Source organism: Bubalus kerabau, chromosome 2, assembly GCF_029407905.1.
Source record: "Bubalus kerabau isolate K-KA32 ecotype Philippines breed swamp buffalo chromosome 2, PCC_UOA_SB_1v2, whole genome shotgun sequence".
NCBI classification, from domain to species: Eukaryota; Metazoa; Chordata; class Mammalia; order Artiodactyla; family Bovidae; genus Bubalus; species Bubalus kerabau.
This window is the reverse complement of record NC_073625.1, coordinates 200,652,987-200,667,936: the sequence shown is the minus strand read 5'-3', so window position 1 is coordinate 200,667,936 and position 14,950 is coordinate 200,652,987. Positions and strand designations below refer to the sequence as shown.

The following is a 14,950-nucleotide window of genomic DNA, read 5'->3' as shown; positions in this document are numbered from 1 at the left end:
TTATTATCAGTGTCAAGTACTTGTGTTGCTGTAACTTATAAGACCCCGAGGGAAACAGAATAAAGGGTGGAAAATACCGGGGGGGAAAAAGTACCTACCTGGTTGTTACCCCAGGTCTCATGTTTCAGACCTCGTGGTAACCCCTGGGGGGCGTTTCTGTCTTACTACAGAGTCAGGGTGGTGCCTAATTAATGCTCATTGATTGTGAATCCTACCACTTACGATCAGTGTTTTTCAATTTTCGTAATAACATCTCTAACACTTCCAATCTTTAGAAACATAAACACACTGAAAAAATACTATTATCCACCTTCTAGTCTGAGTTTAAACAAGATAATTTCATCTCATAAGCTGTGCTGTTTTCTCATTATAGAATTTATTTGATCTGAATATGTCATTGAATTAAATATTATCTTCTCTTTCAACTAATTTTAATATTCTTTTATTCTACTAACCTTTTTTGCCTCAAAGCGTTTTGTATTCATTTCAATTAATTGTTCCTTATCTCAGCCTAATGAGGTTGTTACTGTTCTCATTTTTATTCGTGAATGGGGAAAAAACTGATAATCAAAAGGTAAATCAAGTAGCTTCCAATTTATAGCATTTCTACTTCAGAACTTGAGCTGTCCATTATGAACCAGTTTTGCCATGCTTCAAAGGCTTAACATTATATGAAATTCAGTATTATTTAAAATGATGGGAAATACTGAGTTCAGAATAAAGTATCATTTTCATTTCACTAAAGAAGTCTGTTATTTGATCTATCAAGGATTATTTTAAAAGTATATTTACAGTGTCTATAATATCACTTGCAAATTAACATATTTATAGGCTATTGCCAAATAGTGTCGTCTTTAGTTCAGATGCCTCTCTTGAATTAAATGATTAAAATTTAGCTTCCTTTTATCATTGTAACTGTGACGATAACAGGTTGGTCTGGTCGCCTCTCGGGCCACCATCCCCAGCTTCTGGTCTTCCGTGGTTCTGTGTAGGGCTCTTGCCGTCTGCACCTCAGGCAGCTCACTCTTGAGTTCATTCCACTCTGTCCCACTTGGTTCTCCAAGACACGATTAGACCTTTCACCAGCCTTCTCATTCGACGATCCCTTTTGTTTGTATTCCCCATATGGTCCAAACTTTAGACTCTTTATTTCAGCAAACTTTGTTTCCTCAATTTTTTTTATATTGTCATTTGATATTTGTGGATTCATTAATAATCGCTAAAACTTTCTCTTTAAAACCATAGATGTGTACTGTCCAGTTTGATAGCCCCCAGGCACATGTGGAGATTTAAATTGAAATTAATTTAGAATAAATAAAATAAGTCTTCATCACACTCTCTCAAGTGCTAACGGCTACTGTACAAGCCAGCCCAGATACGGACATCTATCATTGTAGAAAGTTCTGCTGCACAGCACTGTGAGAATAAATTGGTTGTTGTTATATTTTTGTACTATATATCATAGGAATATATGCATTTTATTTTTTATTCACAGTGAACTTTTAGAGACATACTTACTTTTGTTTCCTGTCTCTGCCCTTAAGAAACCTCCATCAGTTTTTATAGTGTACACGTCTTATATGAGTTTTTGATCAAATTTAGTTATTATGTAGTGGATAGTGTAAAATTAGACTACTTTGAGAATTTTTTCTGTATTAATAATGTACAAAAGTGATTTTACAAAGTTGTTTTTTTTTTTTCCCCTCCTTATTTAAAGTCCATCTTCTACACATTTCCCATTTTTCAGAGAAATAATGCTGGTTCTCTAATCCAGCAGTGATTGTCACACTAGTGCCGAGTTCAGATGTCCTAAATGTTGGTGTGTTTTATATAGTTTCCTCCACGCCCCTTTTTTTAGTTAAGTAAAAACCAAATTCCTCAGGGAAAGAAAAATTTTACAAGCAATTTCAGAGCAGAATTGATTTTGGTGTGTGTTAATGCAGACAATCTGCCCAGTGTTAAAATGTTAGAGAGAAAAAAACCACACAAGCTGCCACGTTCGTGTGATCACACCAAAATAGCAGCTTGTATTTATATTTTCAGTCTCCCGAGGTGGACTGCAGGCACACCCCGCCGAGCGGCTGTGCTTGGTGCCGTGTTGTGGCTCCGTCTGATGCCGGCGCCGTCCACGCTTGTGCGTGCACGACCAGCCCTCACATATGCACTTTTTCACAGCCGCGGAAGTGAAAACGACAACACAAGCCGCTCTCCGCGGGTTGTCGGCAACCTGTGTGTGTGTTTCTTAAATATTAAAGAGGGGGAGAAGCAGATTTTCAGGAACACAAGAAACAATTCTTCCGTCAAATGGCCTGTAGTCCTTCCTTATTTCACAACTCTCAAGGTAAAAGCAAAATATTGGATTCTCGCGGTTCCCTGTATGTATTTAGAAGTATGTATATCTTGTACTGCTCATGTGTGTGACATGTATTTTTCTCATTTCTGCTGCATGTAAGCATGCAGATTCTTACTACCTATTTGTTCCAATTTATGGGATATTTTTAAGCTTAAAATTTTTTTCTAGCATCTGCGTGAAAATGGAGGTGCGTCCTCGGCGGTCTTGATGCTGTGACTGCACCCGCGCCCCTGGCCGCTGGAGCCTGGCTGCGGCGGAGGCCCCGCAGCGGCCGCACAGTCCGCCGCGAGCTGCGGGCCAGAAGGGTTCTCCCTGGGAGATGGGCTGTGTAATGAAGCCAGCGTCTTTAGCACTGTTTATATTTCTAAACGGGGGCTTCACATACTGACCGTGAAGAGGTGAAAAGGGGAAGTCCGCTGGGCGGCGGAGTACTCCCTTCCTTGTCCGCCAGCCCGGTCAGTAGACGCACAGCATTTTAGGGACTTTCATGCAGATTTGGAATTGACACTACTTTACTATTTCAAGGATAAATGCTTTAAATTGCTTTAAAATTTTTCTTAATTGTCGAAATACTGCAAAATGAAGTCTTTCAGTGTGACAGAGCCTTGCACTTAAAGTGCATATTTCTACCTTTTTTTTTTCTTCTCAATTTTTCACCTTTATGGTATCAGTAGAAAGTTTTTTGTTTTTTCTTTTATTTGAGGCAATGAGGCAGTGGGGTTGCTTGCTGTGTAACTCAGGGCATTGGAGAACTAGAAGGAACCTTTGCTGAAACCTCCATTCAGATGGTGACCGACGCCGCCCTGAACCCCAGGCCCACTGCCTGTCCCCACTGTCATTCTTGGACATTTCCAGTCATCCTAAGTCTTCTCACCCGGGTGGTGATTCCAAACTCCACTGTCCCTGTTAGGCACTGGGAAACTGTCCTGCTGTCCTCTTGGGCTGGCTCACACCCTTGTCATCACAACAGATTTCTGCTTTCTTTTCTATGCCTTTTAAAAATCAGGGTTCACCTCTAGTTTATGGCCTGTGAAAGTCACATAATGCTCTTATCGTCATTTGTTGCAAAGAACAAAGGCAGCAGAACTGTGGTCTAGCCTTTAGTAAGCTTTGCCTTCTCACCCCAGTCCAAGTTCACGACTGAACTTGCATTTTTCATTGGTTGGTTGGTTTGTAGGTTTCTGGACTTACTTATTCATTCAGCAAATACTACTTGAGAAATTACTAGGTAGCAGCTACTATTCTAGAAGTTGAGGATCCTGATAAAGAAAACAGTGCCTCTTCCATTCTTTTGTAGAACCCTGCAGATTTTATTGTAATTATCTTCCTTTTTAAAATATCTGTGTAATATCTATTTTCTTGTCTAGATTTTAAGTACTTAGTTTTATGTTTTTATATTTTTGCTGTTCCCCAGCACCTGGCATCCATAATAAGCATTCTGTCATTGGTAATCATCTTAAATCCTTTTATTTTGCAAGTACATAAAGTTGAAGCTCAGAAAGAATGACTTAAGAAAATGTAACTGGCTGCAGTGGAAATACTACCTGGGACTCCAGGTCTTTCTGCTAGTCTGTAATATTTTATGTTAATCTTATTTGCCTGAATTGCCTGAATTTACCACTTGTTTTTTCAATTGAAGAAGCTCTTATTGAACACCTTCTGTATGCATAACACTTTGTGGAGCAAACAGGAGATGGAAGCATGAGTGGGCTGCTTCAAGTCTTACCCAGAAAACTGTGGAGATTAAATACGCCCCTATGGTTTCTGCCCTCTGGGTTCACATATTCTAATTGAGAGTTGCTCAACCTTGGGAATATTGACGTTTTAGACCAATTAACTCTCTGCTGTACAGTGTGGGGTGCTTGGCAGCGTTTCTGACCCCTGACTACTGCAGCCTCTGTCAGGCATACTTTTTAGGTCCTTCCAGGGCATCGGGGTGTCTTGTCTGACAGGAGGGTTCTCTGAAGTGCCACTTGAGAGTTTTCTGGGAGCTTAACAAAGGATTTTACATTCACATCCTTTGTTACATCTTTCGACCTTGCTTTTCTGTGTCTTATGTTTGATCTTGGCCCAGAAGTAGAGTCTTAATGCTTCGTGTGTGGCTCGACAGGATGAGAAGGAGACAAGGTTGGGTTTGACATCCCTTCGTGTTGAGCAGTGCTTCCCTCCGCTTCCCTCTTTCCTTCGTTGTAAGGGACACGCAGCCCAGGGGCAGCTCCGCACTGCCTAGACAGGCTCTTGGGCCCGATCACCTGGGTATTGGGTACATTTGCAATATCCAAATAAACAGATACTGCTGAGTTGCTAGTACCCAATAAGGAATCTTTGTCTCCACTTTTCTTACGATGTTTTCCTCACTTTGACTTTCACCCTCGCTGGCAGCCTCATGGGCTGTCTGGCTGGCTAATCGTCTCTTTCATATCCTTTAGTCTTTTCACTGTGGCTCTGTGCAACGTTCCAGCTTCTGTCCAGTCCCATAGCTACCTCTACTGCATATTAAAAAAAAAAAAAAAGAAACAGCCCAGTTTCAGGTATTAAAAGCTGTATTCATTATCTCTTGCTACATATTTCATAGTTGTTGGACATTTGGGAGCAGCCGAGGCCCTGGGACCTCTGAGCAGTCAGGTGTCAGCTGGAGCTGGGGTGGTGTGGAGGCTGCTGAGGGCTAGAGGACCCATGTGGGTCTCTCCGTGGTGCTGCTTAAGTGCCCTTTCTCTAGAGGAGCCTTCCCCTAAAGCAAACAACCCAAGAAGGAAAGGCAGTGTGTTAAAGAATTGGCAGGTGTATTTTTAAAACCAGCACAGTCCGTATGCAGCCTCCCAGGTTTCCCAGATGCCCTTTTCCGCTCTGTCCAGCCGGAAGTGGAAATGTGGGCAGCGCCTGAGGTGGGATGCGCTCAGGAGTGGCCCTCTGTGGTCGCCTGTCGTGGCCGCTCTCGTCCCAGCGGCCACGGCGCCCTGGAGAGGATGCTGGGATGTTCAGTCCAGCTTCCTCCCTGGAAAGAGGAGAGGGCGGATTCGGTTGAATGTGGGGTGGTGAAGCCATCATCCCAAGCAGGGAGGACAGGAATGAAAGTGTCTGTCCTCCTTTCCTCCCGGCTCACCTCACCCCTCTGGTTTTTGCTTGATTTTTATTTCAGTTTTCCTTTAATAAAACAATGAACTAGAGTAAGACATTATAGTTATTTTGGTGTTTAATCGTATTCTAGGGAGTTTTCATCAGCTCATTTTAAATTTTAGATGGATGCTGGTGGTTTAAAGTTCTGGGTTTGAAGTGTGGACACAGCATCAGTTATTGTTCCTGCAAGCCCTCCGGTGCGGCTCCATCCTCCTGCTTGGCGATAAACCTTCACCAAGGGCTTTGTTTTTTCCCTCGGGACATCTTATTGAATACTTGCATCTTCAGTAATTCATCTGGGCCCAGTGCTTTGTCTGTTTTAATACTTCTCATTACCTAATTAGGTGCCGTAATGCAGTGACAAAGCCCTTTGTCATTTCAGTCTTGTCTTAACCCTTTTCTTGCTTAGGAAACACTCGTTGTGTCTCTTTGTTGTCTGAGGAACTCTCCATCATGGATATTCCTTGGATATTTGCCTCGCTCCCTTTTTGTCTGGGTCATGACCAGCCAGGCCCTATTGAATTCAGGTCTTCCGGGTTGACTCCCGTCAGGTACCTGGGCTCCTCGTTCTTGGTCTGAAGTTGGGGTTTTGTTGTCCTGCCTCTCTCGCGTCTTGACCCACCCCCATAGCCTGCAGTCACATGGGAAGACATCCAGAAAGCAAGTAGAATAGTTGTCATAAGCTGCTTTTGTGACAGAATTAGTGCCATTTGTCATTCATAGATCTTAGGTGTCCACAGGCATCCATGAGTAAATGTAATGGAAATCAACAGCATTGTTTCAAAATGATAGTGGTCTGTGCTTCAGGATAACTAAACATTGACAAGGGTCAATTTTTGTTCATTATATATTTTAGATAACAGTGAAAGAAAACATGATAGAGTTATAGTTTTACCATCTTACAACCTCTGATGAATCAGCCTAGACAGTGATCAGTGATTGTCACAGAAAGAGAGAAAACCTAAAGATCTCTGCCTCCTGATGAAGGCACCCGGCGCCATCTGTACCCGTTGTCCACTTCTGTGTTATAAACCACTCCCAAAGCTTCAGAGAACGGCAGAATCAGTTTTGTTGATGAATCTCCGACTTGAGGAGGGCTGAGCAGGCCGTTTGTCTCTGTTCCATGTAGTGGTAGCCAGGCCAGCTCGAAGTTTAAGGACTAGAATCATCGGAAGGCATGTCCATCTGTCTGGCTTTTGAGGCTGGAACTCGGGAGAGACATTCTCTGGAGCTGGAGCTGGAACACCTCCCCAGGGCCTCTCGTGGCTGCTTGATTTCCTAGCAGTGTAGTGTCTGGATTCCGCGGCTGTTTGCAGATGGGGAGGTGGACGGAAGCTGTGTGGTAGCATTGCTCGCGTTGCCGTCTCTTCGTGAGAAGCATGTCGCTGAGGACCGTGCCTGTGCAGAGGGGTGGCATTAGGCTGCCCCACCTCTGTGTGGGAGGAGCACTGAAGGATTCGGGATCGCGCCCTTGAAGCGACCATATCTTCCATGAAGGGTCGTGTTGAAAGTTGAATTTGAACCTGTTGAAGTCTCTAGACCTTCTTACCAGTTTATGGGAATACAGGGGGACGAGGAATGTGTTTCCATAAAGTGGAAGAACAGCAAGTAAAATTAAGAATGTGGGAAGTTTCTACAGGGTAAAGAGTTTAGTTTTTCTAACAAATGCATTGTAAAAGAGAGAGGGAGAGAAAAAGAGGAAGGGAAGAGAAGGCAAGGAAGGAAAGAAGGGACAAGTTTGTAGAATACGTCTTAAGAGATATATCAACAAATTTCAGTGTACAGATGCTTCTTGGAACTTGATTGAAACAAACCGAAAAACTTTTAGGGAAATTTGAACATTTGACTGCATATTTGGTTTAATCAGTTGATTATTTTTACTAGTTATAGTGTTAAAGGAGTACTATGGTTGTGTTTTTAGAGAGTCTTTATATTTTAGAAATAAATGTGTCCTGCAATATTAGTGATGTCTCAGGTTTGCTTCAAAGTGCAGCGCTGAGAGAGGAGTATACATAAAAGGGAATTATTAATGATGAAACTGGGTGACTGTGCTGGGGTTCAGTCCATTATTGTCTCTTTATAAATGTTGGAATTCTCTATACTGAAATATTTTTTAAACTTAAAATGAAATCTGTATTGCCTACGAATTTGGAGTTATTTCAAGTTACAAAACAAAATGCATACACCAGATGTTTATACCTCTTGATATTATGTTTATACCTCTTGATGTTAATTTGCAGTATATAAAATTTGTCTGTTTAATACCTCCACAAATCTTGAGAGAGAAACTCCTGTACTTTAAATGTTGATCAATTAAGTTGAATCAGAATTATTACCTTTGTTTCTACCAAGTAAAAATGTTAGATGATATTAGTCTAAATCCCATCATGGAATACTTGGATATTCCTTTCTCTTTGCTTATCAGTTCATCCTCATCTATTTATCATCTCTACTTTCTTTTTTGGCCAAATTCAGAAATTCCTTCTCTTGGACTCTCATTTTCTATAATAACAGAATTCATCTTCAGTTCCCATTTATTGTGATTCTTTTCTCCTTTTTCTCTTCTTTCTGATGGTTTGGCTTGAGTGAATCATAAACTTCTCTGCTGCTGCTAAGTCGCTTCAGTCGTGTCCGACTCTGTGCGACCCCATAGACGGCAGCCCACCAGGCTCCCCCGTCCCTGGGATTCTCCAGGCAAGAACACTGGAGTGGGTTGCCATTTCCTTCTCCAATGCATGAAAGTGAAAAGTGAAAGGGAAGTCGCTCAGTCGTGTCCGACCCTCAGCGACCCCATGCACTGCAGCCTACCAGGCTCCTCCGTCCATGGGATTTTCCAGGCAAGAGTACTGGAGTGGAATGCCATTGCCTTCTCCGAAACTTCTCTAATTCAGTCATAAATTTTTTTCTCTCTCTCATCTTTACTGAATTTACCACCATTTCTCTTTTTGCATGAAACTGCAGAGTCACTCTTGATTTTTCTAAATCTTAACAACTTTGATCCCAGCCTTGGTCTGTATTCTGTGATTTTTGCTATTGTTTCAAAAGCAGATTTTTCTTTCCCAGTGATAATTTGGGTTAGACTGCTGTTCAGATTACCTGCCCTGAATCAACACCAGATGTCAGGGAAGCTATTTTGAAGCTTAAAACCTATCATCAAAGCTGCCTATCACTATTCCTAGAGAAGCTGCTCACTGCTTTTCTCCCTTTTATTTCTGATTCCTGTAGATAGAATGCCTTCTCACGTGAAGCTTGATAATACAAGAATCAAGTATTTGTTGTAGGAAATATGTTATTATTCAGGTGTATTCATCAATGTTATGACTCATAGCTTCTTCTGTGTAACTCTAAACTCATGGAATTTTACTCCACTGCCTATCTCTGACTCATTGATTAGCAAAGTGGTTGGGAAGTACTGCTACCTTGCTCACTACCCAGGTACACTGGAGCGGGTGTTAATCTCTCCAGTTCGGTTCTTACCTATTACCTTCTGAGCCGGATTCTTTCAGCTGGTAACTTCTCTGAATGTCAGTTCTTTCAAATTCTGAAAATAGCATAAACTTTTGTCTCTGTTTCAGAGCTCTTCTGAAATCTTTCATACCTTACTTGTTTCATGCTATGGATTCTTTATCACAATTTAGAGAACGTCATACTTTTCTGAAAAAGAGGGCACCCCGAGACTTGATAAACGCACTTGAGCTGCAGCCTGGCCTCGGGGCAGTGCACCGCCGCACAGCTACGCCCTATCTGCCTGATGCACATCTCAGCTGACTGGGTATTTGCTAAAGGTGGTAGTTGAAATTAGCTACCTGCAGTTTGATTCTTAGAGATCTCTAGTTTTTAATCTTGTGAGTGGTTAGTATGCATTTAAATGAAACTGTAAGTTGACATGTAATATAATTTACATTTTTAGTAAGGTATTAAACTCATAGTTCATGGATATTTGTTACAAAGTGAATATTGTAGGTTTTAGCACTTTCTCCCATAATCCATTCAGATTGCAGCAGCCATTGGGAATTTGGTGGTCCAGTGTGCATAGACAATTTCCAAAGTGGTGTTAAAGAAGCAGATATATAGAATCACTCAGCCATGTGACCTGTCCAGTCATGAGATAGGAAGCCTGCTTCAAGGCAGGGCTAGATTTAAGTCATCCGATGAACAAGGAGAGGAAACCATTTCACCTCAGAAGGATTACTCTATTTTTACTTTAGTGACGTAAGTTTTTCCAGGAAATTTCTTCTCAGCATTTTATTAACTAGTCACCTGTCTTTCATCCTAATTGCTCTAATTTGGGGTATCTGACTTTTTAAAGGCTTTAGCAGATTTCTTTTGTCCTAAATAAGTCATTTAACAAGCTTTTGTATGTATCTCCTACTTTAGTTCTTTTGACACTTTTTGGAACTTCTTTGTCTTCTAAGATACAGTTATTATTCTTGCTCTGACTTTACTTTCAGATAATTTCTCCTCTTTAGGAACTCCAGCCTGAGTCCGGAGAAGGCAATGGCACCCCACTCCACTACTCTTGCCTGGAAAATCCCATGGATGGAGGAGCCTGGTGGGCTACAGTACGTGGGGTCGCTAAGAGTCGGACACGACTGAGCGACTTCACTTTCACTTTTCACTTTCATGCAATGGAGAAGGAAATGGCAACCTAGTCCATGTTCTTGCCTGGAGAATCCCAGGGACGGGGGAGCCTGGTGGGCTGCCGTCTATGGGGTCACACAGAGTCGGACACGACTGAAGCGACTTAGCAGCAGCAGCAGCCTGAGTCTGGGCTATCTAGAGGGCCAGCACACTGAGATTTATGCATGGATATGAGATAGCCCATGGACTGTTTATTCCAAGCCCCAAAAGAGAGGCTTCCTTGCTGCAGGAGAAGAGGTCAGACTCCTGTGTCTGGGGACAAACTATATACCCAAGGGAATTTCAAACCAAAGTCAAATGAACAGATTAAGATGAAACAGGCTGTAATTTATTATAAAAATTAGAATCAGGAAAGAGATGCCTCACAAACCACTAGCATAGTCCACACAGGGTCCCAGCCTGAACTGGAAAGAAAGTTCTAACTCGCACAGGGGCCCTGGCGAGGATCAGAAGGACGCAGAAAACAGCTGAGCTCACCAGCCATAGGAAGCAGTAGTCGGAACGTGACTGACAGCCGCGGTTGCGCCTCTGGAGACTCGGGAGGACCGCTCTTCTGTCCCCTGATGCGGCCCGTGCCTCTGTGCTCTCGGTCTCCAGCCTTCTGCGCACTCTCTTATCTTCCGGTCCCCAAGCCGCCTCATTCACGCGTGCGGCATGCCAAGTGCCCATTCTCAGGCCAGCAGTGGCCTCTGAGCTGGACGCCCGCCGCCAGGCCTGCTCCTGCTGCTGCCGCAGCATCCCACCTGGTCCCAAGAGCACTGTGATCATCCTGCTTCAGAGATGAGGCCGTTAGGCAACCGTCTACTCCAGTCCCGCAGCCAGCAGCTGTGCAGCAGAAAGCTGAACACAGGCTCTTCTCAGGCCTGTGACTCTCCATTTCACCTCAGTGTAATATCCTCCTCTCTCCTTCCTCTCAACTCTCCTCTTGCAGTCTTTTTGCAAATTAGAGTCCCTCCAGTACTCTCTTCTTTCCTTTTGGCTTCAGAAGTGTAGCGTCATCTGGCTCTCCTGCCGCTTAATGCTGCCTTGGAAGCTCCTGCCTGTGCCTCCCGCCTCTCCTCCGCCCTGCCGTCCTGCCCCAGCCGGCAGCACCTCCCGGAAGCACGTGCCCTCTGTGTCACTAGCTCCACGCTGCGCTCAGAATCGAGCCCTCAGGGCTTTCCTTCTGATGGGGTGACCTTTCCCACAGACGTTCTGTGTTCCTCCTCTCCTAAAAATTCTCGTTCAGACCTTTTGTTATTGAACCCATTTGACTGCTTATTCCTGTATGATGTTAGGAAGCCTTCTAATCCCATTCTTTTACCCATAGCTGTCCAGTATTCCCAGCACCACTTACTGAAGAGGATGTCTTTTCTTCATTGTATATTCTTGCCTTCTTCATCAAAGATAAGGTGCCCATAGGCGTGTGAGCTTATCTCTGGGCTTTCTGTCTTGCTCCATTGGTCTGTGTTTCTGTTTTTGTGCCCATGCTGTCCTATCTTGACGACTGTAGCTTTGTAGTATAGTCTGAAGTCAGGAAGGTTGATTCCTCCAGCTCTGTTTTTCTTTGTCAAGATTTCTTTGGCTATTCAGCATCTTTTGTGTTTCCATCCAAATTGTAAATTTTTTTGTTCCCAGTTCAGTCACTCAGTCATGTCTGACTCTTTGCGACCCCATGGACTGCAGCACACCAGGCCTCCCTGTCCATCAGCAACTCCCGGAATTTACCCAAACTCATGTCCATTGAGTTGGTGATGCCATCCACCCATCTTTTTGTTCTAGTTTTCTGAAAAATACCACTGGTAGTTTTATAGGGACTGCGCTGACTCTGTAGACTGCTTTGGGTCGTGTGGTCATTTTCCCGATACTGGTTCTTCCACTCCAGGAACCTGGCGTCTCTCCATCTGTTGGTGTCGACTTTGATCTCCTTCATCAGTGACTTACAGTTTTCTGCATACGGGTCTTTTGTCTCTTCAGGTGGTTTATCGCTAGGTATTTTATTCTTTTTGTTGCAATGGTAAATGGGATTTTTTTTTTAACTTCTCTGATGTTTCACTGTCAGTGTGTATGAATGTAAGGGTTGTCTGTATTACTTTTATTATATCCTGACTGATTATTTTTGGATGACATTCATTCTTCCCTTATAGGGTCATCTTTTGGTATCCATGAGGGATGGAGTCCGGGACTCCCACAGATACCAAAATCCATGGATTGTTTAACTCTCTTGTATAAAATGCAGTAATATTCACAAATATAATCTGTGCCTATCCTCACATAAATCATCTCTAGATTTCTTATAATAGCTAATACAATGTAAATACTGTGTAAATAGTTGCTGGCAGGCTGGCACATTCAAGTTTTGCTTTTTGGAACTTTCTAAAATTTGTTTTTCCTAAACATCTTTGATCCGTGGTTGGTTGAATCTGCAGATTTGAAAGCCGCGTATACACAGGGCTGACAGAGTCATGGTGTGTTGCACTCCTCTGTATTTGCTCTTTGGGTTGTTGCCATCTTTCATTATAAACAACTGTTTAAGCTCCTTTCAGGTGAATACTCTGCCCTTTTTATTTCAGACTACCTCAAAGCACCTGGTAGAATTTTTGATCCAGAGATCATTTAAGCAGTATTGACTAACTCATTCCATTTAAAGTGGTGTTTTAATCAAATAAAACTAATGGTGTGGTCATGTGTAATAACTTAAATTCTGATATTTGCATGGAAAAAAAGATAATGATTTTTTCACAGAGTTGGTATTTACAAAATCACATTATACCAAATGGGATTAAACAAAGCAATCCCCCACACCAACGTCATTTTGCTTAAAAACTGTTAATTCATCACGTGATGATCTTAAGCATATGAAGACATTTGAAGTGTTTAGATGTCGAAGGTATCCCTCCCCTCTGTGATACAGTTATCGCCCTTTTCTCATCCTTTTTTTCTTTAATACATCAATCCCACCTCTGGCATAAGTTGCACAGCAAATACAGACTTGTACTAAAACCAGAAACCGCCCTTGGCACCTCTCAGAGAGGAGAGTTTGAGGGTAATTCTTGAAATCGTGTTACTCAGTTTCAACCCTCTGTTTTCTTTTTTCAGGTTTCCTGAAATGCAGTTTTTCCAACAAGAAAGTGTGAGAAAAATTCTTACAGATGTTCTTTTCTGTTATGCTAGAGAAAACGAGCAGTTGCTTTATAAACAGGTAATGAAAATATCGTACAGGTGGCATCCATTGACTCAGAATTTTCTATACAGCTTGACAAATGATAGAGCAATAATGTAGCCTTTATTGTATCCAAAGTTGTATCATAATAGTAAAGCAATCAAAGAGCTGCTTGTCAGCTGCATGGTGAGAAAAGCAAGCTCACTGGCACACATATGCTTCTTCCTTATTATAAGACATTCCGCCAAATTGTCTTCTATAAGGCATTCAATCTTTTCTTTCAACTTTTGGGAGTTTGTTTATAAACAGCATCTTTGAAGGCAATCTAGTAATAAAACTTTTCAGAGTTGTATATATAAATGTTGTTTCTAAGCACAGCATTTATAAATGCATGCCATGCCGTGGAGGAAGTGATCAAGTGTCCTCTTACTCTTTAAAATCTACCGGTGATATACCTTCAGAAAGTTCCTTTAAACTTTCTGGAATTTATATGATATTCTTGAGATCTTGATGTTTAATTCATCTCATAATTAAAGAAGGTTATTGGATCATGTGTATTCATTTTGAAATGTAAATTATTTAATTTATAAAGAAGTATCCAGGTTTCTACTTAAGCTAATGGGATTCCAATAAAAATATACAAAGTTAGATACTTGAATGTATCTCAGAATACATGTTAAGTGAGGATTCAAACTATTAATAAATTCTCTAACAATCCAAAGTTGTTATGTCCACTGGTGACCACCCAAATTCAGTATAACAGAAAACACCTGCATGGTGAGAGCAGTTTATTTATAATTTGAGATAAACTTGATTTATTTAAAGATAATAAACCAACTCATATTGCAGTTGTCCTAAATAATATATTTGTTATTCTATACACGAAAATATGCAAAAGAACTAATTTTATCTTAGTTTTGATATTACTAATATATCTTTTATATTAATTATATGGTGATAATGAGCTTTTAGAATGGGAAATGGAAAAAATGTATCCTGTTCATAATGGCAACCAAAACTATAAAATGTCTAGGAATAAATTTAATAATATAAGAATAAAAGCTATATAATGAAAAATATAAATGTTATAGAAGGATGTAAAGGTAGAGTTGAATAAATAGAAAAGTGACAACATGTTTTTAGGTGGGACGATACTAAGTAAAGATACTATTTCTTCCTAAATTAGTATATAAATGTGTTATCATTCCACTGATAGGCTAAGTGAGAGAGATACAGTTTTTTAAAACTGGACACAGTTATTTTAACTTTAGTGCCCAAAAGCTTTATAGTAATTTTAATGGCAAGAAAGAACATAGCTTGCTGGTTGCGAGCACTGGGTCTAGACTCTGATTCCTTCATTTGTGTCTCAGCTCTGACACTTCTTAGACAACACATAGACTTGCCTCTTCGGCTCTTAAAGCTTTGCTGATGAGGGCAGTGCTCGTGTCGAGTTAAAAGCATTAGTGCTCCGAAAGCCTTCGTGTTGGTAGTTACCGTGGTGATCATGGTTATGGTCAATTAATACATGTGCCTCAGTTGCCACAGAATTTAGGGGAAGGGGAGAAGGACATAGGAAGACATGGAAACAGTTACAAATGCTACATGATGAAACCAGTGTAAGAGTAGTGTGGAGACTGAGAGATGCATCAGTGGGACAAGGTAAGAACAGGTCCAATCATAAGCGAGGTCTTCAGGTA

General features: G+C 41.5%; 1 protein-coding gene across 15 annotated transcripts in view; it reads left to right on the top strand.

The window, feature by feature from the left end:
* The window catches only part of TBC1D5 (TBC1 domain family member 5), a 590,389-nt gene that overhangs the window by 326,454 nt on the left and 248,985 nt on the right, over window positions 1–14,950 (top strand). For all 15 annotated transcript variants that reach the window (XM_055570013.1, XM_055570012.1, XM_055570015.1 and 12 more), the window contains one exon: window positions 13,190–13,292. In XM_055570013.1, the coding sequence (XP_055425988.1) occupies window positions 13,190–13,292 (103 nt within the window). The remainder of the gene's footprint in view (window positions 1–13,189; window positions 13,293–14,950) is intronic.